Genomic DNA, 27,589 nt, shown 5'->3' with positions numbered 1-27,589 from the left:
TGATACCACTAATGTGACATCCCAAAAATACAGCATAAACCATAAAATCAGAAAATCACATTTAATAATATTTCAATACAGTTTTCCAACTAAAAACAAAACAACGCTCAAGGACGAACGTCCTTGAGTACAGTCTTACAATAATAACAAAACAGACGCGCAAAGCCGCACGTCTTCAGAGTTACAAATGAAAAAGCCGAACGTACACGAAACTTGACCGAACGGTTTACACGGCACAAATACCGAACGGTCTATCAGAATAAAATAACAAGACAAGATGGTCGAACGACCACTCTAATACAGGCTACATAACTGGCCGAGCGCCTCACTGCTCGGTCTTCACTTCGACATCAACCAGGTTCTCTTCATTCAGCGCCTCTTCCAATCGCTCGTCTCCCTCTGCTCACATCCACACGGATGATCATTGCAATGACAAGACGGACGTACAAGGACAATAGACAACACAAGGAAACGAAAGGGTAAGCTTACTTAATTTAACTCATGCATCAGTCATACAATTCATTACATAATTCATCACATATCAAGGCATTATAACGCATGCACAAAATAAGACTCGACACGACTGACCGTCCGGACTGTATGAAATCTGCGTAGTTACAGGCGTTCACGCACCCGGGTGGTGTGGTAACTGGCATTCTCATCAGCTGCCACCCGAGGTTAGTCCATTCCGTCCAAATTACTGTTATGTGACGGGACCTCCTGCCATTCCCACGCATGGCATACCCCCTCTATGTGAGGACGAGTAGTCACGGAATATCAGGATCGAACAGCCAGCATTAACTTCCCACAGTCATACATTTACAAATTCTCAAATTCTCAATCAGGACGTTCAATATAACATTAGGACGAACGTTTAGTTTAATATATGGACGAACGCTCGGTATAAGACCGAACGTTAATAGCTCATATTGGTAGAACTTGAAAAATAAACTAAGATACTTTTAAAGAAGTATTTACGAACGGTTAAGATAAACAGTTGCATATACACAGACAATTACAAAGAGACAGAAGTTTATCAAAAACATTAGCTTCAACAGTACTTGACCGAACGCTCAAATAGAACATTTTAGAGCGAGGACGCTCGTCCTCAACCACAAATTTACCCAAATGACCGAATCAACATTTCAAACATATTACTACGGAAAACCGAACGGTCAAGGAACGTCCAGTACGAACGTGAATTTCATGGGGAGTTCATTTACATTTTCAGTTCACTTCTCATCATAATTGCATAATTACGTTCGTTCTAATCACCCCAAAATCTCAGATTTCATACGACTAATATCATGCAATTTTCATACGTTTCATTTCACCAATAATAACGAACGTTCATACATTCAGAAAATCCAATATCATGCATTATATTCATACAATCAAATAACGAACGTTCACACACATCCAAAAAAATACAATGTTAAGAACGATCGCTCAAACTCACTAATATTATAAGGCCGATCGTTAAAGATTTCAAATTATAATATCCAATTATGGCCGAACGCTCACAATCACAAATATCCATGAACGAACGCTTATGATCCAAACTAAGGAATCCAAATTAAAATCGAACGCTCAGAAGCGAGAATACCTTATCAAAACCGAACGTTCAACAGAATAAGACCGAACGCTCAAAATTCCAAAACTTAAAACTATCAAGCCAAGACCGAACGCTCACAATTAGAATCAAGGAAAGACCGAACGCTCACAATCAGAATTAAACCAAAACCGAACGCTCACAATGAGAATTAAACTATGACTGAACGGTCAAAATCCAATCCTAAGAATACCAACTAACGGCCGAACGCTCACAATCACAATTAACCAAGGCCGAACGCTGACTAATACACCGAAACCGAACGTTTAGAGATCCAGACTTAATAGTATCAACTTAAGGTCGAACGATCAAGATTAAACTTAAGAATCCGTTAAGGACGAACGACTGCAATTTCTATTACCAATACCGAACGCTCAAGATCACGTAAATATCAATTTAGGGACGAACGCCTAAAATTACTAATTCCTGTATACAGTTGGGACGAACGTCTAATATATCACTGCAAACGAACGAACGCTCGTTAACACAAAACCGAACGCTCATGCTATTTTGGCCGACCACTAATTGGTCGAGCCATTTGGACGAACGTCCAATTTGGCTCACCAAATTGGACGAACGCGCGATCTGCAGAATTCTGCAGAATCGCACCAGATTTCCGGAGAGAAACCAGAAACCCCATTTTCATCCCCTTCTTCCCAGATTTGCTTCAACAACAATATTCTACCATCACTCATACAGATTCATACACAACAAAGTCACTCTAAGTACGAAATTTGTTCATCAACGACACTATATTATAGATTTCAGTACACACATACATGGTTCATAAAATCCAGAAAAAAGGATCTAGCTCCCCTTACCTCTTGAAGACCTCCTTGAATCTTGAATCTCTCTCCCAAGGTCTCCTTGAAATTCCAGAGCTCTCCTCTCACTCTTCAGATTTTTGCAGCAAAACTCCAATTCTTCTTTTCCCGAAATTGCAGCAAGCCTCTCCCTTCTCCAGATGCAGCATCCAACCCCTTCAATCCACGATTTCTACCTTTAAGAAGGAAGAAATGGTGCTCCCCATAGCCACTCCTCAGTGCTATGCCCACCAACAAAGGAGATGATGGTGTCTTTGGTGGCTGGAGCACTTTCAAAGTGGGAAGACCCCACCATCCACCAGCTGCTGTTGCCACTTGAAGCGCCCCCCACCACTACACGAACGTGCAGCCAGCCGCCCACTTCCATCGTGCAGCCGCCCCCTTCCACTTCCAGGAACGTGCCTCCCTTCCCCACCACTTCTCTGTTAGGTAGCCGCCCCTCCCACTTTCAAAAGAAAGTGGGACGTGCGGTCTTTACATTCTCCCCAACAACAAAAATTTTCGTCCTCGAAAATTAGGCTTTATCAGAACAAGTGTGGGTAGGTTTCTCTCATCTCGTCCTCTAACTCCCAGGTAGAGTCGCCCGTTCCACTGTTCCAGATAACTTTGACAAGTCTGACAGTTCTTCCTCTAAGTTGTTTGTTTTGACTCTCCTCAATCTTTATTGGTTGCACTTCAATTGACAAATCTTCTCTGACTTGCACATCGTCAACTTCAAGCACATGAGAAGGATCAGACATGTATTTTCTCAGTTGAGATACATGGAACACTGGATGCAAGTTTGCCAACCGAGGTGGCATGGTTATCTCATAAGCTACGGGTCCTACACGTCGTAGAATCTGGTAAGGACCAAGATATCTAGGAGATAGTTTCCTAGCACGAATGGCTCTTCCTACACCGGTAGTAGGAGTCACTCGTAGGAACACATGATCCCCAACTGCAAATTCTAACGGCTTGCGCCTCCGATCAGCATAGGACTTCTGTCTATTCTGAGACGCCCGCATCCTTTCTTGTATAAGCTTCACCTTCTCTGTAGTCTGCTGAACTATTTCTGGTCCCGTCAAAACTGCTTCTCCATCCTGAAACCAACAAAGAGGTGTTCTACAGCGCCTCCCATACAACGCTTCAAACGGTGCCATGCCGATACTAGTCTGATAGCTGTTGTTGTAAGTGAACTCAACTAGTGGCAATATCTCATCCCATACCCCTAGGTGATCCAAAATGCAAGTCCGCAACAAATCTTCAAGCGATTGGATTGTCCGCTCAGACTGTCCATCCGTTTGGGGATGATAAGCCGAGCTCATCTGAAGTCTGCTTCCCATCTCACTCTGAAGAGTTTGCCAAAACCTGGATGTGAACCTTGGGTCTCTATCTGATACAATACTCGAAGGTACCCCATGTAACCTCACTATTTCCTTAACATACAGTTGCGCCAACTTCGCCATAGACATCCTCAAATCGATTGCCAAGAAGTGGGCACTCTTGGTCAATCGGTCCACTATTACCCATATTGCATCATGTCTTCGAACAGTGCGTGGCAAATGGGTAACAAAGTCCATAGCGATGCTATCCCATTTCCATTCTGGAATTTCCAATGGCTGCAACAAACCTCCTGGTCTCTGATGCTCTATTTTAGCTTTCTGACAAGTTAAACAAGAGACAACAAACTGAGCTACATCTCTTTTCATACCGGACCACCAAAAAGACTCCTTGAGGTCTTGATACATTTTAGTCATGCCAGGATGCATGCTAAAACGGCTTTTATGACCTTCCTCAAGGATTAACCTCTTCATTTCTGAATTGCTAGGGATACAGACTCTGCCTTTGAACCTTAAGATACCATCAGCCCCCAAGGCAAAATCCTTTCCCTGCTCAGTCCCAATCAAACTGGATGACGTTTGGAGCTCAACATCCTTCGACTGCTCTTCTTTAACACGCTTCAACAAGTCATTGGACACCACCAAATTACTGCATCTGATGCTGTCAGCTTCAAATTCTACCTGCAACCTCAAATCTCTGAAGCTTTCTACCAACTCTAACTCTCTGACCATTAAGGCTGAAATATGCACTGACTTCCTGCTCAATGCATCTGCCACCACATTAGCCTTCCCAGGGTGATAAAGGAGATCAAATTCAAAATCTTTAAGAAACTCCATCCATCGCCTTTGCCTCATATTAAGCTCCTTCTGATCAAAGAGGTATTTCAGGCTCTTATGATCACTGAACACCTGAAATTGCGCGCCATACAGATAGTGTCTCCAAATCTTCAAAGCAAATACCACAGGTGCCAACTCCAAGTCATGAGTGGGATAATTCTTCTCATGAACCTTGAGTTGTCTTGATGCATATGCCACTACCTTCTTCTCCTGCATCAGTACGCACCCTAATCCCTGATGAGAGGCATCACAAAAAACCTCAAAAGGTTTATCTGTGTCAGGGATAACCAAAACTGGTGCACTAGTCAATCTGTTCTTTAGCTCTTGGAAGCTAGTCTCACAACAGTCTGTCCAAACAAAAGGTTGATCCTTCCTAGTCAGTTTTGTTAACGGCGCCACAATCCGGGAAAAGCTCTCAATAAAACGACGATAGTAGCCCGCTAGACCCACAAAGCTCCTGATTTCTGTAACAGTCTTAGGTCTCTCCCACTGAAGTACTGCTTGCACCTTAGCGGGATCGACAGCAATTCCTCCAGCTGAAATCACATGCCCAAGAAAAGGAACCTCTTCCATCCAAAACTCACACTTGGATAGCTTGGCATACAATCTTCTTTCCCTCAGCACTTCAAGCACTGCCCTAAGGTGATCTTCATGTTCTTCCCGAGTTTTAGAATAGACAAGTGTCGCAACCGGAATCGCGACGGGACAACGATCCGAAAAAGAAAACGCAGGGGTTTGAAAAAAAGATTTTTTGGGAGTCGCCACCATAGTTTATTCTGGAAAACTACGGAAAAACCATAAAATGATAAGGCATAAGAGGACGCTCGTCCAACGAAGCGAACGCTCGTCCATAACCGCTCGTCCACAAATCACATACACAGTCAGAAAAAACGTTAGATTTATAACGGCGTTAAGTGGGTAGGATTCAATTGATACAAATTTCAAAACATAGGTATCAAATGCCTACATTTTTAAAACCGGGTACTAAACAGCAAATTACCTCGGAACATGGGGACTAAGTAGGTAATTAAGCCTTAAATTTAAAATAATGTTAGAATCTTGAGTTTACCCTAAACCCATAAAAACGTATGAATACATTCTTATTAGCAGTAATATAAGTAAATAAAATAGACTAAAGTTGGTAATATATACCATACATCACTTAAGACAAATAGATTACTATACCATATAAATGTACAAAATACAATATAGCAACAATGTAAAAGCATTTTAAATTTAAAATAATGTTAGAATCTTGAGTTTACAATATATCCTGTAAATAATATTTTCTCCAAGCACTAAACTTCAATGACTTGAGACACATGATGACCAAAGACTCGTGTTTAGAAAGTCCAGACGAGAGACAGATCAAACATGTGCAAGTTCAAACTTATGAGAAAACTAATGGGTCATAAGAAGATGGAAAGAAGGGTACAAGCAAGAGGAAAGGGAAATTGGCACTCGAATAAAGGAAAGAGAGTGAAGATAGTTCAGAGTTCTCAAGTAGAGGAGGAGGAGGAGGAAATGGTAAAATCAGGAAAGACACTTTTAATAAGAAAAAAAAATACACTGTTACAACTGTGTCGGGCCATTTTGCTTCTGAGTGTTGGCATGCAAAAGGGAAATAGACCAAAAACAAATGTGGCTCGAGATTCTGATTAGGATCCAGTATTGTTGGCGGTGACTGATCTCCCTATTTTGGTATTTTAATACTGGTTGTTAAAACTATATGACTGAGTAAAGAGAGGTGCTGAATGAATTTGACGTTAGCAAAATAATTAAGATTAGAATTGCATACATTAGCACTCTGTTAGCAGAAGGAATGGGAAATACTGTGATTAAGAGAAAGGATGGGAAGGCAGCACATATACAAATGATAAACTGATTCTTTAGACCAACTTGTAAAGAATACGACTTCTTAAGTCACATAAACAGCTGAATTATGCTGTCTGAGTGTCTGAATTTGTAAAACTGAGAAATGAAATACGAATTGTTTCCTTTTGAGAACTTGGATTAAGGGAGAGTATTCTGGTTAACACAAGCGTGTGGTAATTAACAGCTTTGTTCTGTTCTGTTTCTGCAGTAACTACTTTCCATTACAGATATTTACACAGACCCTTGGTCAGACTGTACATTCAAATATTTTTCCTACTGCCTTAGTTTTGAGTTGAAGGTGTTCGATATTGGTCCACTTATGCCTCTTTCTTTAATTTCTCTAGTATATGTATACATGCGAGAACATAGCTAAGTGGAGAAAAGAAATAAGAGACAAAAAAAATGTGAAAAAGAAACTGTAAGAAGAAAAGTAGTGCAGAAAGAACATCTGTCTACAAGAATTCAGAAATATAAAGGTAAGGAAGTTGCAAAGGGTTCCTGAGTGTGTAGGGAGAGTGTCTAGTTTTAGTCTAAAATTGACGTATACTAGACGCATTCAGAAAACCTAACCATCAGTTCGCAAATTAATCGAATTCTCGTGCTCACCGTACCTAAGAAGTGAATTCATCCAAAACAATTGCACAGATAAAAAGTTTCATTTGAGATTTAAACAAGAAATATAAGATAAAATGTTTAAAGAGTAGCGAATATGAGGCTTGAAGAAAACAGAGAAAGCATGAAAACGACGACGCAGTACCGAGTGAGTGGCTAGCAGAGGGAGGCGGAGGAGCAGAAGAAGCGTCAGCAGGAATAACGAGAGTCCAATCCGGAGGAAGAGGAGGCATAGGATCGTACACAGTTGGCTTGCGGTTTATATCCCATGGCTGCGTCTTCCGTGGCCGAGTCTTCATGTGATGCGCAGTCGCTTTCTTCTGCGGTCGAGACGAACACACTATCGTCAATACTCCGTCACTTCTCTTTCCAATTCCCAGTGCTTGTGGTGGCGCCATCACCACTCCACACCCAAACATGCTTGACAACGACGACATCCTTCTCTCTTCTCGCTTTTCTCATTTCTCTTCTGTTGTTTCTCAAACACTCATCTCTTACCGGTTTATCCCTCTCAGATATTTTTCCAAAACTTCCCAATTTACCCTTCGTATTTTGGTTCGGAGGTACAAGGCCCAAAGGTTATTTGCTTTTTCCCTCTTCGATAGTTTCCTCCTCCATCCATTAAATTTTTCCTTACACGACATTATTCTGGAAAGTTTTGAAGAGTGTAAAAAGAAAATTGACAGGGTACAGAAAGAAACATCCTCCCTCTTCACGAACTTTACTGGGCCTGGTCTTTTCTTTCTATACCTTTTGGGCTCCCCTTTTGCAGACACCTTTGCTGAAATTAATCCATGATTCGATAAAAGTACAGAAGCATGAACCATTTAATCTCTAAATTTATAATGATGAATTAAATTTGTTTTTTACACTGATAGACAAGAAAAATTATTTCCAAAATGTTAATTAATTAATGTGGTCTCTCTGAAATTAATTTAATCATTTCTTATTAACTAGTGTAACACCTGTAACATCCCAAAAATACAGTAAAATCATATAATAGAATTATTACACTAAATGATAAACCAATTCAGTTTTATATTAAACAAGCGAACGCTCTTGACCGAACGGCCTTACATAGAGTTGCCAAAAGTGAACTGTACAAGATTCAAGGGAGAGGAGGCTGCTAGTTCTTGTTTCATTTCAGCAATAGTCATAAAAAATAAACTCAAAACATACGTGTACTTTTCGATGAAACGACACATTCCGGAATAGACAATTTCTGAACCACCACTTAACTAACTATGCAAGTACTTGGTCAAACAACTGCTTTAATTTACACAAGTCGTGTAAATTATGTTATTTTCAAGAATTTATCTTCTATAAAATTGGAATCTCATTTGGAAAAAATAAAAAAATCAGCATGCTCATGCTTCAAGAAAACTACTACCAGTAATGGTAGAGTTCTTCTATTATTATGACCACGTGCCATTGAATGAGTTGACGCATTCCGTATCTGAACTTACCCAAGTGGCTTCTATTTCTATTATGTTTGTCTCATGTCAGAGCTTGTGGCATAGTAACTACTGTCGTCAAAGTTCAGGTGACCATTGACCGATCGCTCACAATCATAAACATTAAACGTTGTCACTGTCACGGGCAAGACAAAATTTCCCTTTGGCCCCTAAAAGAGGGTACCTATGAAACCATCTTGCTCCTGAGCTGCTTCTCAATGCATAAGCTTAAGCTTAATTTGGCAAGGAGTGACCCCGTATCTTTTCCATAAATGCAGTGCTCTCGCGTTGTAACTATTATGAACTTCCATATCAAGTCCCAATCTGGCCTGGTTTGAGCATAATAAATAAGACAAGTCTAAAATGATTTAGAGACACTTTATAGAATGCACCATTAGAAGTTGTTCAAGTCCATAGACAAAATACGTGAGCTCAGGGTCAAGTGTGCTTGTCTGATTAGCAGAGGGTATTAATATGCCCCTCAGAGTATATTTGATTGGCAAGGATGTCCAATAGTACGTAAATATCCTCACTTTGAGGATGATTACTGTCTCCAACTAAAAATTCATGACTCTTACCATCCACCCTTATAATGCTAGACCCAGGAGCCTTGCTTATTCCTTTCTGCTTCATCAGTCTCCTAACATTTCTCACGTCAGCCCATTTCTTGTTAGAGGCATACAAATTAGAAAGAAGCACGTATATGCCACTATCTTGAAATTCAAAATTCTGCAGTGATTTCAAGATTTCTTGGGTGAATCCAACATTCCCATATGTATTACAGGCACTCAAAAGCGCTCCTATGATCTGCACATCAGGGGACATGGGCATTGTCTTTATCACTCCACAGCTTCCTCCACCAGTCCAGCTCTGCAGAGTAAATCAACCATGCAGCCGTAGTGTTCTAACCAGGAAGAAAGGTTGTAGAGGGACTTGACATCTCATTGAAATACTTTCGGCCTTCGCTGACCAAGCCAGAATGGCAGCAAGCTGTTAAAACAGCAAGAAATGTCACTTCATTAGGCTTTGCACCTGACACTATCAAATCTTTAAATAGCTTCAATGCTTCCCTCCCAAGTCCATTTATTGCTAGGCCACCTATATAGGCATTCCAAGTACGGATATTCCTAGAAGGCATTCCACCTATATAGGCATTCCAACACATCATTGCATACCACAACTCCTTCCCGAACAGACATTTGAGACCCAACCCATGAATTCCTTTCCCCAAATTTAAACAACCCAATTTCCCACAAGCCCCAAGTATGCTGACAAAGGTTGCCACATTAGGTTCCACATCCATTCTCAAAAACAATGCGATGGCCTCATTAAACAACCTAGCCTTGACATACCCAGATATCAAGCCAGTCCAAGAGACCACGTCTCTCACAAGCATGTCATCAACACACCTTGCCAGCACCAACAGTGTCCCCAGAAATGCAATACACATGGACAAGAGTGTTTTGCACATAAATGTCGCACCACAAGGCAGTCTTCAAGCTACGGAATGAACTGTTTAATCTCTACAATCCCATAAAACTTAGCACAAGATTTCAAAACTGCTGGGATAGTGTACACATCAGGCACAAAACCATTCCTAACAGTCCATCTATAATCAGGATTGCAAGCCAGGGTAAGTGGCCAGAGGCATAGCCAGAAATCAGCAAATTGCAAGGGAAAGAGCTCAAGTTCCAATCAAATTGCTTCAGGAAATTGCAAGGGTAATGAACATCTGTAACATGTTTTCCCAAAAAATTGCAGCCTTGGAAATAACCAAGTCATTGGCAACAAGGGCAGAAGTCAATAGATGCGCATGAATTTGCTTGAAGGATCTCAAGCCATTGCTCTTGTGAATCAAATCCAAGAGAACCGATTTCAGAGATTGCCCAGCCTTGCTCATGGTAGTGATCAGTGCTCAAACAATCCATCCAAAATCTTTCACTGTTTATGAGTGGACATAGCCACGCTTAGTTATTGGCACACAAGGTTATCAAAATCACAAGGAGTTTACGTTCCCACACCCTCTAACCTTGGTGTATTAGTAATTTTGAGCGTTCGTCTTAAATTGGATTCTTAGGTTTGAATCGAGAGCGTTCGGTTTTGGTGCAATAGTGATTATAAGCGTTCGTCCTAATTGGTATTCTCAGGAAGTGATCTTGAGCGTTCGTTTTGGTGAATTAGTGATTGTATCGTTCGTCCTTAATTTGGATTATTAGGTTTGGATCATAAGCGTTCGGTCTTGGGTATTAGTGATTGATAGCGTTCGACCTGGATCAGGTATTTTGAGGTTTAGATTGTAAGCGTTCGGTCTTGATGTATGAATTATGATTAGCGTTTGATCTTAATCTGATAGTGAACGTTCGATCCTGATGGTGATTATTCTAAGTTAGTGATCGTTCATAGAGAACGTTCGGTCTCGATGATGTTTGTCCTCAGGTAATGCTCGTAAAAACTTAGCGTTCGATCTAGATGAGGTTTGATGTTTGACCGATCGTCCAAACAGTGTTCAAATAATAGTATTCAGTCTAATAGATGTTCGCTGTTTTAGCGTTAAGTCTAAGTGCTCGATCTTAACGTTCGTTCAATAGTGTTCGACCTAATAGTATTCTGTCTATCAGCGTTTGGAGTTTTAGCGTCCAGCATAAGTGCTTGATCTTAGCGTTCGTTCTTTTGGTGTTCGAACTAATGGTATGCGGTCTAATAACGTTTGGTGTTTTAGTGTTGAAGCCCAAGAGATTGATCTTAACGTTCGTCCAAGCAGTATCCGATTTGAATGAGGTGTTCGGTTTTAGCGTTCGGCCTAATAGTATTCGATTTAATATGGTGTCCTGTTTAGCGTTCGGTCAATAGTGCTTAATCTCATGACGTACGGCCAAATAGTGTTCAATCTAATATGGTGCTCGGTTTCTAGCGTTCGGCCTGATTATGATGGATTTTATAGTGTCCGTCCAAATAGCATAGTGTTCGGCAATTTAGCTGTCGGCAGATAGCGTTCGTTGGAATAGCGCGGTGAATAGTGTTGGCTGCAACACCCCGAAATTTTGTGTTACGCTGACTAATTTTTCCGTAAAACACGTAAGTAAAAATTCAAATTTTTAATATTCAACTTCCACGGAAAAATAGTACGTTATTTATTACAAACCGATTATTCCGAAAATAAAACGTTTAAATAGTCAGGATCGACTACAAACAAATACATTCCCAGTCATCTATCCCATCTCTCTTTCATCCTTTATGCATGTTCAGAAATATCAGCCATCACATCTGCAATAACATCTGCTCCCGTATAACATCACACATTACACGATCATCGCATTCACATGCACAAACAAGCAAGGGTGAGCTAACAAAATACAATTCATATACATCATAAATATACTCATAATAACATACTGTCATCCACACCTTAACCAGATCAAACTATATACCCAAGTACGAATTATGCTTCAACCATATGCATATACTGTGACATCCCAAAAATACAGCATAAAACCATAAAATCAGAATATCACATTTAATAATATTTCGATACAGTTTTCCAACTAAAAACAAAACAACGCTCAAGAACGAATGTCCTTGAGTACAGTCTTACAATAGTACCAAAACAGACGCGCAAAGCCACACGTCTTCAGAGTTACAAATGAAAAAGCCGAACGTACACGAAACTTGACCGAACGGTTTACACGGCACAAATACTGAACGGTCTATCAAAATAACAAGGCAAGATGGTCGAACGACCATTCTAATACAGGCTACATAACTGGCCGAGCGCCTCACTGCTCGATCTTCACTTCGACATCAACCAGGTTCTCTTCATTCAGCGCCTCTTCCAAACGCTCGTCTCCCTCTGCTCACATCCACACGGATGATCATTGCATTGACAAGACGGACGTACAAGGACAATAGACAACACAAGGAAACGAAAGGGTAAGCTTACTTAATTTAACTCATGCATCAACATACAATTTCAAATAAACCATTCATCACACATGCATATTTCAACATACACATTCATTACATAAGAATACACTTCAACGTACTTACTCAATAAAACTCAACACGACTGACTGTCCGGACTGTATGAATTCTGCGTAGTTACAGGCGTTCGTGCACCCGGGTGGTGTGGTAACTGGCATTTTCATCAGCTGCCACCCGAGGTTAGTACGTCCGTCCAAAGTACCTCTAAGGACGACGACCTCCTGCCATTCCCACGCATGACGTGCGCCTCTACTTGAGGACGATCACTCACGGAATATCAGGATTGAACAGCCAGCATTAACTTCCCACAGTCATACTTTACGAATTTCAACATTTATCTGAGTCATTCCTACCTGGAACGCTCGTTCAATAATCATATTTTCATTTCATCTCGTATACTTTCCAAAATTACTATTCATCAATGAGTCGTCCCTAACTGGAACGCTCGTTCAAAAGTCACAATTTGCTTTCATATCATATATTCTCAACCTTTATAATTTCATATTTATTTTCATCATTTCTTTGTAGACTAAAAAAAACGAACGTTCTGTCCCCAATAAGGCCGAGGACGAACGCTGGAAACGGGACCAAAGGACGCTCGTTCGAATCAGAGAACGAACGCTCAGTATATGTCGAGCACCATTTTGAGTGGGCGCTCAATCTAAGACCGAGCCCCTGTTTTAGAACGAGCGTTCAGTCTAAAACAGAACACCCTAAAGGACGAACGCTAATCTTAGAAACCGAGTTCATTGGGACGAACGTTATTGCCTTGAGAATCAGTTAAATGAACTGACGCTCGTGAATTTTAAATAAATGACCGAACGTGGCAAATCTGAAGTTGGACGTACGCTATTTAAATAAAACCGAACACCATTCAGAGCGAGCGCTCAGTATAAGACTGGGCCTCATTTTTAGGACGAACGCTCCTCTCAAAACCGAGCACCATTAGGACGAGCGTTCAGTATAAACCGAACACCCTTTAGGACGAACGCTAAGTTCAGAACCAAGCACTATTTGGACGAACACTCAGTTCAAAACCGAGCGCCAATTTGGACGAACGCTCAGTGTGAGACCGAGCGCCTATTAGAGGGAGCGTTCAATAAAAGACTGAACACCAACTTGGACAAACGTTCAGTATAAGACTAGGACGCACGTTCAATATAAGATTAGGACGAACGTTCAATAGAAGATTAGGACGAACGTTCAATTTAATATATGGACGAACGCTCAAGCATAGGTTTTAGATAAGAGGACGCTCCTCCAAAACAAGATAAAAACCGAACGGTCAATGACTGTTCAGTACAGATGTGCATTTTCATAGGGAAAATTCTTACAAAAATCCATTTTTCAGTTCGTTTCTCATTATACAAGTTTATAAATTCCATTCGTTCATGTCATGGTACAATTTACAATCTTCATATAATCCATATCATCCAAATCTCATATATTTCATACAACATACGTAAACTTAGTCATATATCATTTTTCACTCAGTAAATAACGAACGTTCATGCAACTCAAATCACAGCACATCATGCAATATATTCATACAGTAATTAACGAACGTTCAAACGAAGCACACAACATGAATTAAATCAATTAAGCTTCCCTTACCCGGAAAATGAACGAACGTTCACAGGCGCACACAGACGCTCTCTACTCAAATCCTGATCACCAACGCTCGTTAATCCACTATATGAACGAACGCTCAGAAACCCACCTATATTTGGTCATATACTGTTAGGACGAACGCATTAGCGAAAGCATGAGCGAACGCTCGTCAGGCTAAAGAAAAACGAGCGTTCAAATCGAAGTGGGCGAACGTTCAATTCGTCTAGTTTTGGACGAACGTCCAATTTGAAACCAAATTGGACGAACGCGATTCTGCAGATTCTGCAGAATCACAGGTTTTCCAGAAAACCAGAAAAACCTCCATTTTTAACTCTAAAGCTTTTAGATTTCTACAAAAACAGTAAGATTAACTAATCAAAACGAAAATTCTAGCACTCCTTACCTCTTGAAGACTTCCTTTGTGAATTCTTTGAGTCTATCTCCTCCAAAACTTCAAAAGTTCTCCACTTCTCCTCTTTCCCAGAACTTTCAGCAAGAACTTCTCCTCTCTCACAAAAATTTGGCAGCAATCCTTTCCCCTCCCAGCAGACCCATAGCTTCCCTTTTTAACTTCCCAAACTCTTCCCTCTTCCCCTCTTCTTCTCTTTCCTTTTCTTGTTTGCTTTTGGTTTTGTCTTCAAAGGGGGAAGCAACGTTCGCTGTCCCTTTGTGGCAGCGCACGTTCCTTCCTCCCCGTTATCTTTTGTTTTTTTTTTTTTTTTTTTTTTTTTTTTTTTTTTTGAGGCCTGACATTCCCCCCAACTACAAAAATTTTCGTCCTCGAAAATTAAGACGTACTCTCAAACAGATGGGGATACAAATCCTTCATGGCATCTTCCACTTCCCATGTAGAGTCGCCCGTCTTTTCATCCCAGACAACTTTCACCAATCTGACAGCTTTCCTCTTGTAGTACTTGGTGTTGCTATCTTCAATGCGTACCGGCTGCATCTCCAATGTACGATCTTGACGAAGACGAATATCTTCTAACTCTAATATGTGAGAAGGGTCGGATACATACTTCCGAAGTTGAGAAACGTGGAAGACTGGATGCAAGTTTGATAACTGAGGCGGCAAAGATAACTCGTACGCAACTGGCCCGATCTTCCTCAAGATCTGATAAGGTCCGATGAATTTGGGAGACAACTTCTTGGGTCGAATGGCTCTCCCAACTCCCGTGGTCGGATGCAGTCTAAGGAAAACATGATCTCCTGCATCGAATTCCAAGGGTCTTCTCCTCTTGTCAGCGTAGGATTTCTGTCGACTCCTGGACGTCTTCAGCCTTTCTTGAATCAACTTCACCTTCTCAGTCGTCTGCTGAATGAGCTCTGGTCCTGTTAACACTTTTTCCCCTTCCTGAAACCAACACAATGGCGTTTGGCATTTCCTACCGTACAGAGCTTCAAAGGGAGCCATTCCTATGCTGGCTTGGAAACTATTGTTGTAGGTGAACTCTACCAAAGGTAAGACTTCATCCCAAACGCCCATGTGATCTAGAACACACGTCCTCAATAAGTCTTCAAGCGTCTGGATGGTCCTCTCGGACTGACCGTCCGTCTGAGGATGATAAGCCGAACTCATATGGAGTTTACTACCGAGCTCACTTTGTAATGATCGCCAGAACCGAGAAGTAAATCTCGTGTCTCGGTCTGAAACAATGCTAGACGGAACTCCATGTAGACGAACAATTTCCTTGATGTAAAGCTTAGCCAGGTTCGTCATGGACATCTTCAGATTGACTGCTAGGAAATGAGCACTCTTCGTTAGTCGATCCACAATTACCCACACGGAATCATGATTCCTGACAGTTCGAGGTAAGTGGGTCACGAAGTCCATCGCAATGCCGTCCCACTTCCATTCCGGAATCTCTAACTGCTGAAGTAGACCGCCTGGCCTTTGATGTTCAGCCTTGGCTCGTTGACACGTTAAGCATGATGCCACAAAACGTGCGACATCACTCTTCATTCCCGGCCACCAGAACGACTTCCTGAGGTCCTGATACATCTTAGTCATACCAGGGTGTATGCTAAGACGACTGTGGTGTCCTTCCTCAAGAATCATCCTTTTTAACTCACCATCATTCGGAATGCACGTCCTACCCATGTATCGTAGACAACCGTCTGTTCCCGTGTTGAACTCCTTGGCCTGATCTGTACCGAGTGCGTTCAAGATCTTCACCAACTCTTCGTCTTCTCGCTGCTTCATTCTGATCCGGTCAAATACGTCACTGGAGATTCTAAGAGTACAGCATTTAATAACATTCGGTTCCAAGTCGAACTGTAACCTTAGATCTCTAAAGCTCTCTACCAAACTTAACTCTCGGACCATCATGGAGGAGACGTGAACTACCTTTCTGCTTAAAGCGTCTGCTACAACATTTGCTTTTCCCGGATGGTAAAGTAGTTCAAAGTCATAGTCCTTCAAGAACTCCAGCCAACGTCTTTGTCTCATATTCAACTCCTTTTGATCAAAAAGATACTTGAGACTCTTATGATCACTGAATACTTGGAAAGTTGATCCATACAAGTAGTGCCTCCAAATCTTCAAAGCAAAGACGACCGCTGCTAATTCCAGGTCGTGAGTTGGGTAGTTCTTCTCGTGAACCTTCAGTTGTCGAGAAGCATACGCAACCACCCTCTTTTCTTGCATGAGTACACAACCCAAACCCTGATGAGACGCGTCACAATATACCACGAAGGGTTTAGCCGTGTTAGGTATGACCAGTACCGGGGCGCTTGTTAACTTATTCTTCAATTCCTGGAAACTTCCTTCACACCGATCGGTCCAAGCGAACGGTTGATCCTTTCTGGTCAGCTGAGTAAGCGGAGCTACTATTTTGGAAAATCCTTCAATGAACCGTCTATAGTATCCCGCGAGTCCCACAAAACTACGAACCTCGGTAACTGAGCGTGGACTCTCCCATTCCAGTACTGCTCTTACTTTAGCCGGATCTACTGAGATTCCTTCAGCTGAAACCACATGTCCCAAGAATGGCACTTTCTTCATCCAGAATTCACATTTAGAGAATTTGGCATATAACTCCTTTTCTCTTAGCACGCCTAGAACGATCCTCAAGTGATCCTCATGCTCTTCATAGCTTTTGGAGTAGACAAGAATGTCATCAATGAAGACGACCACGAACTTGTCTAGATACGGTCTGAAGATACGATTCATGTAGTCCATAAATATTGCTGGGGCGTTTGTCACACCGAATGGCATCACTACATACTCGTAGTGTCCATAACGAGATCGGAAGGCTGTCTTCTGGATGTCTTCTTCCTTCACCCGAATCTGATGATATCCCGACCGTAAATCAATCTTTGAAAATATGACCGCGCCATGTAATTGATCTAGCAGGTCGTCTATCCGAGGCAAAGGGTACTTGTTCTTGATAGTCAGTTTGTTTAATTGCCTGTAATCTATGCAGAGACGAGAACTGCCATCCTTCTTCTTCATTAAGAGTACTGGCGCTCCCCAAGGTGATGCGCTAGGTCTGATAAACTGCTTATCCATTAACTCTTCAATCTGTTCCTTGAGTTCAGCTAACTCTGCTGGCGACATCCGATAGGGTGCAATAGAGATAGGTCCAGCATTCGACACTAAGTCGATAGTAAATTCCACCTCGCGTGGAGGAGGTAATCCAGGCACTTCGTCAGGAAATACATCAGGGAATTCATCCACGACTGATCGTCCTCCATTCGATTTACTAGACGGTCGCTCATGATTCAAATCTTCAATTCGTTCGTCTGAATGCGTCATGATCAGGAAACAACTGGCACCATCCCCGATGTCTTCTTTCAATTGACCGAGCGTCACAGATAGATCCACTTCATACTCGTCTGGAAACACCAATTCCTTTGCACCGCAATCTATGAGAATGCGATTGGCAGCCAGCCAATCCATTCCTAAGATTACTTCTAAATCTTTCAAGGGTAGACAAATGAGATTCACTTTGTAATTTCGCCCCTCAACCTCTATAGGACACTTAACACATACAGTAGACGTCCTAACCTCACCAGCCGCTGGGGTTGATACTACCAAGTCGAACTGCATCTCGCGTTCGGCTAATCCCAATTTCTCAACACACGCCTTCGAAATGAAGGAGTGCGTTGCCCCCGAATCATACAATACACAAACAGGCATTCCAAACAGCAAACAAGTACTGGTGATGAGCGTACCTGAGCTGGCAGCTTCGGCGCCCGTGATCGCATACACTCGACCGACAGCTTGTGCTCGTCCACCCCGATCCTGTTGCATCCTCCCCGGCATTTAGCGGCCTCATTGCCGCTCGTCCGCCCATTCTACACTCACGTTCTATATGACCATTTCTTCCACAACGAGTGCAGGACTTTACTCCCAATAACTGAGGGCAAGACGACCGGTAGTGTGGTCCTCCGCATTGGAAACACTTGACTGATCCGTGCTGTCCAGACTGGCCACCAACAACCATAGCCTGGGAATTAGATGGTTGTGCTGGGCGAGCATATGGCAACCTATTCCGATTCAGATTAGGCCTGGACATGATTGGCCCTCTAGTTGGTTGTTGTTGTTTCTTCAGTCGTTCTACTTCAGCCACATTTTTTTCTAACACTTTTGCTCTCTCAACCATGGCAGGAAAAGACTTAATGCAAAGGCTGGAGATTAGTACCTTTAGATCACTTCTCAGCCCATTTTCGAACTTCCGGCACTGCCACACTTCACTGGTAGCCATGGTATTGAAACGGACCAAGTGCTTGAACCTGTTAGTGTACTCAGAAACAGACATATTGCCCTGCACCAACTGGAGAAACTCCACTTCTTTGCCGAAACGGACACTGTCCGGGAAATACTCCTCATAAAATTTTTCCTTGAACACTTCCCAGGAAATAAGGCTTTCAGCTTCTGTTAGTATCATCTTAACGCTTGTCCACCAGTGACTTGCCTCCCCAGTCAGCAGATACTCAGTATACGCTAACCTGTTGTCTTCTGGACATCGCTTGGCATTGTAGATCTGCTCCATGTCCCTTATCCACTGATCAGCTTCGTCAGGAAGGCATTTCCCATCAAACTTTGCAGGACGATGCTGCAAGAAATTTTCCAAACTCCACTCAGCCTGATGAGTAGTGTTTGAAGCAGATGCTCCTGGCGTACCCCTAGTAGCTGCAAGAATCTCCATCAGTTGCCTTGGGTCGCTTCAGAATTAGCGCGAGCAGCTTCGAGATTTTGTGAATTAGTCGCGTTTTGCTGCATCAGAACAGCATTCTGCTCTTGTAGCCTTTCGATCACCGATTCCAACAATCTGGTGTTGTTGGGCACATCATGTTCATTGGTCTGTGGTGGAGGAGGAGGAAGTCTAGGTGCCATTGACTCTTTGGAACGGAGAAAAGAACGAACGTTAGTCCTGTTCAAAGAGTCGAAAATAACTCATTAAACGCAATTTAAGCACACAGCAAAAACACAGTGTACTCATAACCTACAGTGTCCTTAAAAGAACAAAACTGCTCTGATACCACTAATGTGACATCCCAAAAATACAGCATAAGCCATAAAATCAGAAAATCACATTTAATAATATTTCGATACAGTTTTCCAACTAAAAACAAAACAACGCTCAAGGACGAATGTCCTTGAGTACAGTCTTACAATAATAACAAAACAGACGCGCAAAGCCGCACGTCTTCAAAGTTACAAATGAAAAAGCCGAACGTACACGAAACTTGACCGAACGGTTTACACGGCACAAATATTGAACGGTCTATCAAAATAACAAGGCAAGATGGTCGAACGACCATTCTAATACAGGCTACATAACTGGCCGAGCGCCTCACTGCTCGGTCTTCACTTCGACATCAACCAGGTTCTCTTCATTCAGCGCCTCTTCCAAACGCTCGTCTCCCTCTGCTCACATCCACACGGATGATCATTGCATTGACAAGACGGACGTACAAGGACAATAGACAACACAAGGAAACGAAAGGGTAAGCTTACTTAATTTAACTCATGCATCAACATACAATTTCAAATAAACCATTCATCACACATGCATATTTCAACATACACATTCATTACATAAGAATACACTTCAACGTACTTACTCAATAAAACTCAACACGACTGACTGTCCGGACTGTATGAATTCTGCGTAGTTACAGGCGTTCGTGCACCCGGGTGGTGTGGTAACTGGCATTTCATCAGCTGCCACCCGAGGTTAGTACGTCCGTCCAAAGTACCTCTAAGGACGACGACCTCCTGCCATTCCCACGCATGACGTGCGCCTCTACTTGAGGACGATCACTCACGGAATATCAGGATTGAACAGCCAGCATTAACTTCCCACAGTCATACTTTACGAATTTCAACATTTATCTGAGTCATTCCTACCTGGAACGCTCGTTCAATAATCATATTTTCATTTCATCTCGTATACTTTCCAAAATTACTATTCATCAATGAGTCGTCCCTAACTGGAACGCTCGTTCAAAAGTCACAATTTGCTTTCATATCATATATTCTCAACCTTTATAATTTCATATTTATTTTCATCATTTCTTTGTAGACTAAAAAAAACGAACGTTCTGTCCCCAATAAGGCCGAGGACGAACGCTGGAAACGGGACCAAAGGACGCTCGTTCGAATCAGAGAACGAACGCTCAGTATATGTCGAGCACCATTTTGAGTGGGCGCTCAATCTAAGACCGAGCCCCTGTTTTAGAACGAGCGTTCAGTCTAAAACAGAACACCCTAAAGGACGAACGCTAATCTTAGAAACCGAGTTCATTGGGACGAACGTTATTACCTTGAGAATCAGTTAAATGAACTGACGCTCGTGAATTTTAAATAAATGACCGAACGTGGCAAATCTGAAGTTGGACGTACGCTATTTCAATAAAACCGAACACCATTTAGAGCGAGCGCTCAGTATAAGACTGAGCCTCATTTTTAGGACGAACGCTCCTCTCAAAACCGAGCACCATTAGGACGAGCGTTCAGTATAAACCGAACACCCTTTAGGACGAACGCTAAGTTCAGAACCAAGCACTATTTGGACGAACACTCAGTTCAAAACCGAGCGCCAATTTGGACGAACGCTCAGTGTGAGACCGAGCGCCTATTAGAGGGAGCGTTCAATAAAAGACTGAACACCAACTTGGACAAACGTTCAGTATAAGACTAGGACGCACGTTCAATATAAGATTAGGACGAACGTTCAATAGAAGATTAGGACGAACGTTCAATTTAATATATGGACGAACGCTCAAGCATAGGTTTTAGATAAGAGGACGCTCCTCCAAAACAAGATAAAAACCGAACGGTCAATGACTGTTCAGTACAGATGTGCATTTTCATAGGGAAAATTCTTACAAAAATCCATTTTTCAGTTCGTTTCTCATTATACAAGTTCATAAATTCCATTCGTTCATGTCATGGTACAATTTACAATCTTCATATAATCCATATCATCCAAATCTCATATATTTCATACAACATACGTAAACTTAGTCATATATCATTTTTCACTCAGTAAATAACGAACGTTCATGCAACTCAAATCACAGCACATCATGCAATATATTCATACAGTAATTAACGAACGTTCAAACGAAGCACACAACATGAATTAAATCAAATAAGCTTCCCTTACCCGGAAATGAACGAACGTTCACAGGCGCACACAGACGCTCTCTACTCAAATCCTGATCACCAACGCTCGTTAATCCACTATATGAACGAACGCTCAGAAACCCACCTATATTTGGTCATATACTGTTAGGACGAACGCATTAGCGAAAGCATGAGCGAACGCTCGTCAGGCTAAAGAAAAACGAGCGTTCAAATCGAAGTGGGCGAACGTTCAATTCGTCTAGTTTTGGACGAACGTCCAATTTGAAACCGAATTGGACGAACGCGATTCTGCAGATTCTGCAGAATCACAGGTTTTCCAGAAAACCAGAAAAACCTCCATTTTTAACTCTAAAGCTTTTAGATTTCTACAAAAACAGTAAGATTAACTAATCAAAACGAAAAATTCTAGCACTCCTTACCTCTTGAAGACTTCCTTTGTGAATTCTTTGAGTCTATCTCCTCCAAAACTTCAAAAGTTCTCCACTTCTCCTCTTTCCCAGAACTTTCAGCAAGAACTTCTCCTCTCTCACAAAAATTTGGCAGCAATCCTTTCCCCTCCCAGCAGACCCATAGCTTCCCTTTTTAACTTCCCAAACTCTTCCCTCTTCCCCTCTTCTTCTCTTTCCTTTTCTTGTTTGCTTTTGGTTTTGTCTTCAAAGGGGGAAGCAACGTTCGCTGTCCCTTTGTGGCAGCGCACGTTCCTTCCTCCCCGTTATCTTTTGTTTTGTTTTTTTTTTTTTTTTTTTTTTTTTTTTTTTTTTTTTTGAGGCCTGACATATACCAATATGTATCAAAATATCAAATTAGAATGCATACGCCAATATACATTACAAAATAAATCAGACTACATCCACCAATATTACAGATCAATCAAAATACATACACCAATTTGTACTAGCGTCACTCCCATCACTCTTTTCAGAGCTTCCCCGGGCCGTTACACATTACCCTAATGTGTAGTGCTGCTTCCCATCACTCTATAGGGAGATTCCCCGAGCAAGTACACAAGTCACCCTCCATTACTCTAATCAAGAGCTTCCCCGGACAAGTGCAAGTATACCCCTCATCACTCGCCTAAAGAGATTCCTCGGGCCCGCAAGCACAACGCCAATCAAATTTTGTAATGAGCTTCACCGGACTAGTACCCCACGTCACCCCCATCACTCTTACATAAATGTAAGAGATTCCCCAGGCGGTTACACACGTCACCCGTGTATAAGGTTACTTCCCAACACTCTATAGAGCTTCCCCGGGCCAGCAACCACAACGCTTACTATCCACCACTCATTTAATGACACTAAGTAGCCAAAAATACACATATCCAATAATCCTCACAATACCAATCCAAGCATACCATAACGCACATATCATATCATCATCACATAATCATCACAATACCAAATTTTAAACAATTCAAGTTCTTCATTTAACATGAAACTTATAATCAAATCATATGCAACCATGATTTCAACAGTACTTAACCATTCAAACATCATTCTCCTATCAATTTGCAATCTCAAACAGATCACCCAACATTCCCATATCAAAAAGATATATCAAACAACTCAAAATAGTGTACACCTAACACATTTTCTTTATATCTTTTTAATATCTTTTTAATACTCATTTTTAGGTAACTCAAACAGGTTTGAAACCATTACCAACAGTTCCGGAAGGGTCAAGAACCCCCAAAACGACCTAGAGAACGTCCAAAACGGACATCCGGAACCCCCAAAACTATCGAAAACAAATTCTGCAAAGTGCAGGTGCGAGTTAACTATTTGGACGAACGTCATAAAACATTGGACGGACACTGTTTGGACGAACGCTGTTAAAGCTAGCGCTTCATGGACGAACACTGTGAGATCAAACACTAGGCCGAACGCTCAGAACCGAACACCATATTGAATTCGACACTCCTTGAACGAGCGCTTTACTATCAAACCTTATGAAGACCGAACGATAATTAAACCATCAACTGACCGAACACTACTAAACCAGCGAATGAACGAACGCTACTAACCAACACCTGAGCGATCGTTACTAAACCATAACTTGAGCGATCGTTATTTAAACCAATGACCGAACGCTATTAATATCATCCCCGAAAACCGAACGCTCTCCAGACAAGGACGAACGCTAAATGCCTAAGCCAAAGCATGATTATGACCGAACGCTACTACCAAGAATGAACGTTAACCAAACCAACATTTGACCGAACGCCACTCAGCACATGGCATGACCGATCGTCCAAATCCGACATGGACGAACGGTCAGTTTTTCACATCATGCAGAATTCTGCAGAATGGTAGCAGAACCTCCCTTGACCATTTCTAACCACTTTTCTCAACTTCTTAGACTCTTAATTCTCGTTTTAGACTTAATTAAACTTATCCAAATGATTCTAAGCATTTCTACTACCATTTTTTTAAGTGATTAAAGTTCACTTTCAGCTCCAAAACACTAACTTCAACAACTTAGGGACCCAAATTTGATTCTACTACTTGGAACATGTTTTAGACCACTTTTATGTTTCTAACAAGTCACAATGGACTTGTCTAGACTGCCCAAACAGTCCAGGAACACTGCAGCCCTCATTTACTCAAAATCCCTACCTCACTTCCTCTAAAATAGCCCAAATTGACCATAAAGACACTTGATTTCCTTTCTAACAGCACTACCACCGAATTTTCATGTCAACACAGATCCAACATACACAATTCCAATAATCATCTCATACTTCCATCAATTCATCTAACCAAAAATTCATTAACTAAGCAAAACACACAATTTTCGTATTCCATGAAAAGTGAGTTAAAACTTCCTTGTTTACCACCCTAATTCACACCCAAATCCATCAAAACTTCATTTACGCATATACCAACATGCTAGAACGAATTTCCATCATCCAATTCACATATATTCATCACCTTACACAATTATTTCATCATCCAACTTATGCAGAATTCATAGATTAAATCTAACTCCCCTTACAACTTTACCTTCAAGCTTCTTTCATATTCAGAATTCTCAATCCATCATTTAATTATCTCACCTTATCATATTGATAATAACAAGTCCATAGATTCAAAGTGTGGTAATTAACAGCTTTGTTATGTTCTGTTTCTGCAGTAACTACTTTCCATTACAGATATTTACACAGACCCTTGGTCAGACTGTACATTCAAATATTTTTCCTACTGCCTTAGTTTTGAGTTGAAGGTGTTCGATATTGGTCCACTTATGCCTCTTTCTTTAATTTCTCTAGTATATGTATACATGCGAGAACATAGCTAAGTGGAGAAAAGAAATAAGAGACAAAAAAAATGTGAAAAAGAAAACTGTAAGAAGAAAAGTAGTGCAGAAAGAACATCTGTCTACAAGAATTCAGAAATATAAAGGTAAAGGAAGTTGCAAAGGGTTCCTGAGTGTGTAGGGAGAGTGTCTAGTTTTAGTCTAAAAATTGACGTATACTAGACGCATTCAGAAAACCTAACCATCAGTTCGCAAATTAATCGAATTCTCGTGCTCACCGTACCTAAGAAAGTGAATTCATCCAAAACAATTGCACAGATAAAAAGTTTCATTTGAGATTTAAACAAGAAATATAAGATAAAATGTTTAAAGAGTAGCGAATATGAGGCTTGAAGAAAACAGAGAAAGCATGAAAACGACGACGCAGTACCGAGTGAGTGGCTAGGCAGAGGGAGGCGGAGGAGCAGCGGAAGCAGAAGAAGCGTCAGCAGGAATAACGAGAGTCCAATCCGGAGGAAGAGGAGGCATAGGATCGTACACAGTTGGCTTGCGGTTTATATCCCATGGCTGCGTCTTCCGTGGCCGAGTCTTCATGTGATGCGCAGTCGCTTTCTTCTGCGGCCGAGACGAACACACTATCGTCAATCCTCCGTCACTTCTCTTTCCAATTCCCAGTGCTTGTGGTGGCGCCATCACCACTCCACACCCAAACATGCTTGACAACGACGACATCCTTCTCTCTTCTCGCTTTTCTCTTTTCTCTTCTATTGTTTCTCAAACACTCATCTCTTACCGGTTTATCCCTCTCAGATATTTTTCCAAAACTTCCCAATTTACCCTTCGAATTTTGGTTCGGAGGTACAAGGCCCAAAGGTACAAACCTTAAATTTTTCCTTACACGACATTATTCTGGAAAGTTTTGAAGAGTGTAAAAAGAAAATTGACAGGGTACAGAAAGAAACATCCTCCCTCTTCACGAACTTTACTGGGCCTGGTCTTTTCTTTCTATACTTTTTGGGCTTCCCCTTTTGCAGACACCTTTGCTGAAATTAATCCATGATTCGATAACAGTACATAAGCATGAACCATCTAATCTCTAAATTTATAATGATGAATTAAATTTGTTTTTTACACTGATAGACAAGAAAAATTATTTCCAAAATACTAATTAATATTATTGTGGTCTCTTTGAAATTAATTTAATCATTTCTTATTAACTAGCATTATTAAATAATGCCAAAAGGTACTGAAATAAAAATCTCATTTTACTTTCTCTATTTCTTTCTTCTTATTCGTCCATTAGTTATGTATTATCTCATAATTTATCCATTTAATTAGTAAACACTTTCAAAATTTTAAGTATAAACTTGGACAAACTTTTCCCCAAAAAAAAACATTTATAGAAGATGAAAATAATAAAATAAAAAAATAAGAACATTTCTCGCAAACTAAAATTTTTGCATAAATTAATAAATTACAAATAATTTTTTTTTCTTTCGATTCTAGGTCCATCGAGATACATAATTAGCATTAGTGACCATAATTATCTATTCTATATATTTTTTTTTTAAATTTAAACAAAGATTAATATCCCTTGTCCGTTAACTCAGGAGCTTAGCGGTTATCAACAATGTTTAAAAGCACGCAAACAAAATCCATTTAATAGGGAACATGGCAACAAAAACACGAAGACACCTTTGTTACTACTCAAACCCAAATTCGTACTTAGGTGTGAGCAATTTCTTCTGGCAATACACAATGCATATAGTTGTAAACCTTCCTTTGCCTAGTGGAGACAGGCATTCCGGCGGTGTAGGCTAATAAAGTTTTACTATTTTAAATTCTACTGTCCTTTGCAAGACCGAAAGGTGAATGTAAAATTTCACCAATGTAATTTGTCATTCATCAAGTTTACAACATCTAAATTTACCTTCATTGGTCCTTGATCAATGGTCATAATTTAACCATATTAGTGTAAATGTAGATTAGGGATGACAAAAATATCTGGTCTGCGATATCTACGGATAAAACCTGCGACGGATAGTTAATATTTGTGGATATATAGATAGCGGATATTTTAATACTCGCTTATAAATGGGTTGGGTGTGGGTATTATACTATCCGTACTTGCGGATATCCACTATTCCAAAAAATAAAAATAAAAATTTAATTTATATTTTATTGAGTTAAATTTAATTAAAATTAACATTAATTTATATTTTATGAGGTTAAATTTAATTAAAATATAATTTTAATTTGTATTTAATTTAATTTATATTATATTTTATATATTATTTGAAATTTTATTTCAATTTTATCTTGATAATTTATAAAAATATATTTTTAAAATATTTACAGATATCTGTGGGTATCTGCGGGTTTTAAAATATTCGCAAATATTTTTTAAGTAGGTAGAGAATGAATTTTTTTGTGAGGTTGGATTGCGGATAAACTATCTGTGCTCGACTCAACCTGTTGTCATCTAAGGTGATCATGAATATTAAATGTCAAAATAACTATATTTCTATCATCAATTTAATCATTTAGTTAATAGTTTATAAATACACATTAATATTAAAAGAAGTATACATTTAATACTCTTTATTATTATT

The 27,589-nt window shown here is 40.6% G+C and overlaps 3 protein-coding genes and 1 pseudogene across 7 annotated transcripts; all 4 read right to left on the bottom strand.

Annotated features, from left to right (window-relative positions):
- Positions 1 to 37: 37 nt before the first annotated feature.
- LOC148191609 (large ribosomal subunit protein cL38-like) lies at positions 38 to 25,768 on the bottom strand. Of its 5 annotated transcripts, none has more exons than XR_015782657.1 (3): positions 25,408 to 25,768; positions 22,142 to 22,492; positions 21,344 to 21,863 (listed from the first exon to the last, which is right to left on the bottom strand). XR_015782657.1 is itself a non-coding variant. In XM_088100748.1 (2 exons), exon 1 carries the CDS (start codon positions 25,707 to 25,709, stop codon positions 25,419 to 25,421), a length of 291 nt encoding a protein of 96 aa, XP_087956874.1. In that variant the 5' UTR covers positions 25,710 to 25,768; the 3' UTR covers positions 38 to 399; positions 25,408 to 25,418. The 5 variants fall into 5 exon arrangements, 3 of the variants coding, with proteins under 3 accessions (XP_087956874.1, XP_087956873.1, XP_087956875.1); XR_015782656.1 differs by having other exon boundaries at positions 21,344 to 21,846; XM_088100748.1 differs by lacking the exons at positions 21,344 to 21,863; positions 22,142 to 22,492 and adding an exon at positions 38 to 399.
- Positions 7,079 to 7,576, bottom strand: LOC148191611 (large ribosomal subunit protein cL38-like). The gene has a single exon (XM_088100608.1). The coding sequence runs from the start codon at positions 7,514 to 7,516 to the stop codon at positions 7,079 to 7,081; it is 438 nt and encodes a 145-aa protein (XP_087956734.1). The 5' UTR covers positions 7,517 to 7,576.
- On the bottom strand, positions 8,507 to 10,443 carry LOC124841987 (pentatricopeptide repeat-containing protein At4g38010 pseudogene; annotated as a pseudogene).
- LOC148191610 (uncharacterized) lies at positions 18,399 to 19,275 on the bottom strand. The gene is made up of 2 exons (XM_088100607.1): positions 18,535 to 19,275; positions 18,399 to 18,434 (listed from the first exon to the last, which is right to left on the bottom strand). The coding sequence occupies exons 1-2, from the start codon at positions 19,273 to 19,275 to the stop codon at positions 18,399 to 18,401; spliced, it is 777 nt and encodes a 258-aa protein (XP_087956733.1).
- Positions 25,769 to 27,589: the final 1,821 nt, after the last annotated feature.

This window comes from Vigna umbellata, chromosome 10, assembly GCF_029865625.1.
Source record: "Vigna umbellata cultivar VRB3 chromosome 10, Vumbellata_1.0, whole genome shotgun sequence".
Lineage (NCBI taxonomy): Eukaryota > Viridiplantae > Streptophyta > Magnoliopsida > Fabales > Fabaceae > Vigna > Vigna umbellata.
The sequence above is the reverse complement of the archived record's forward strand: the minus strand, read 5'-3'. Positions and strand labels throughout refer to the sequence as shown.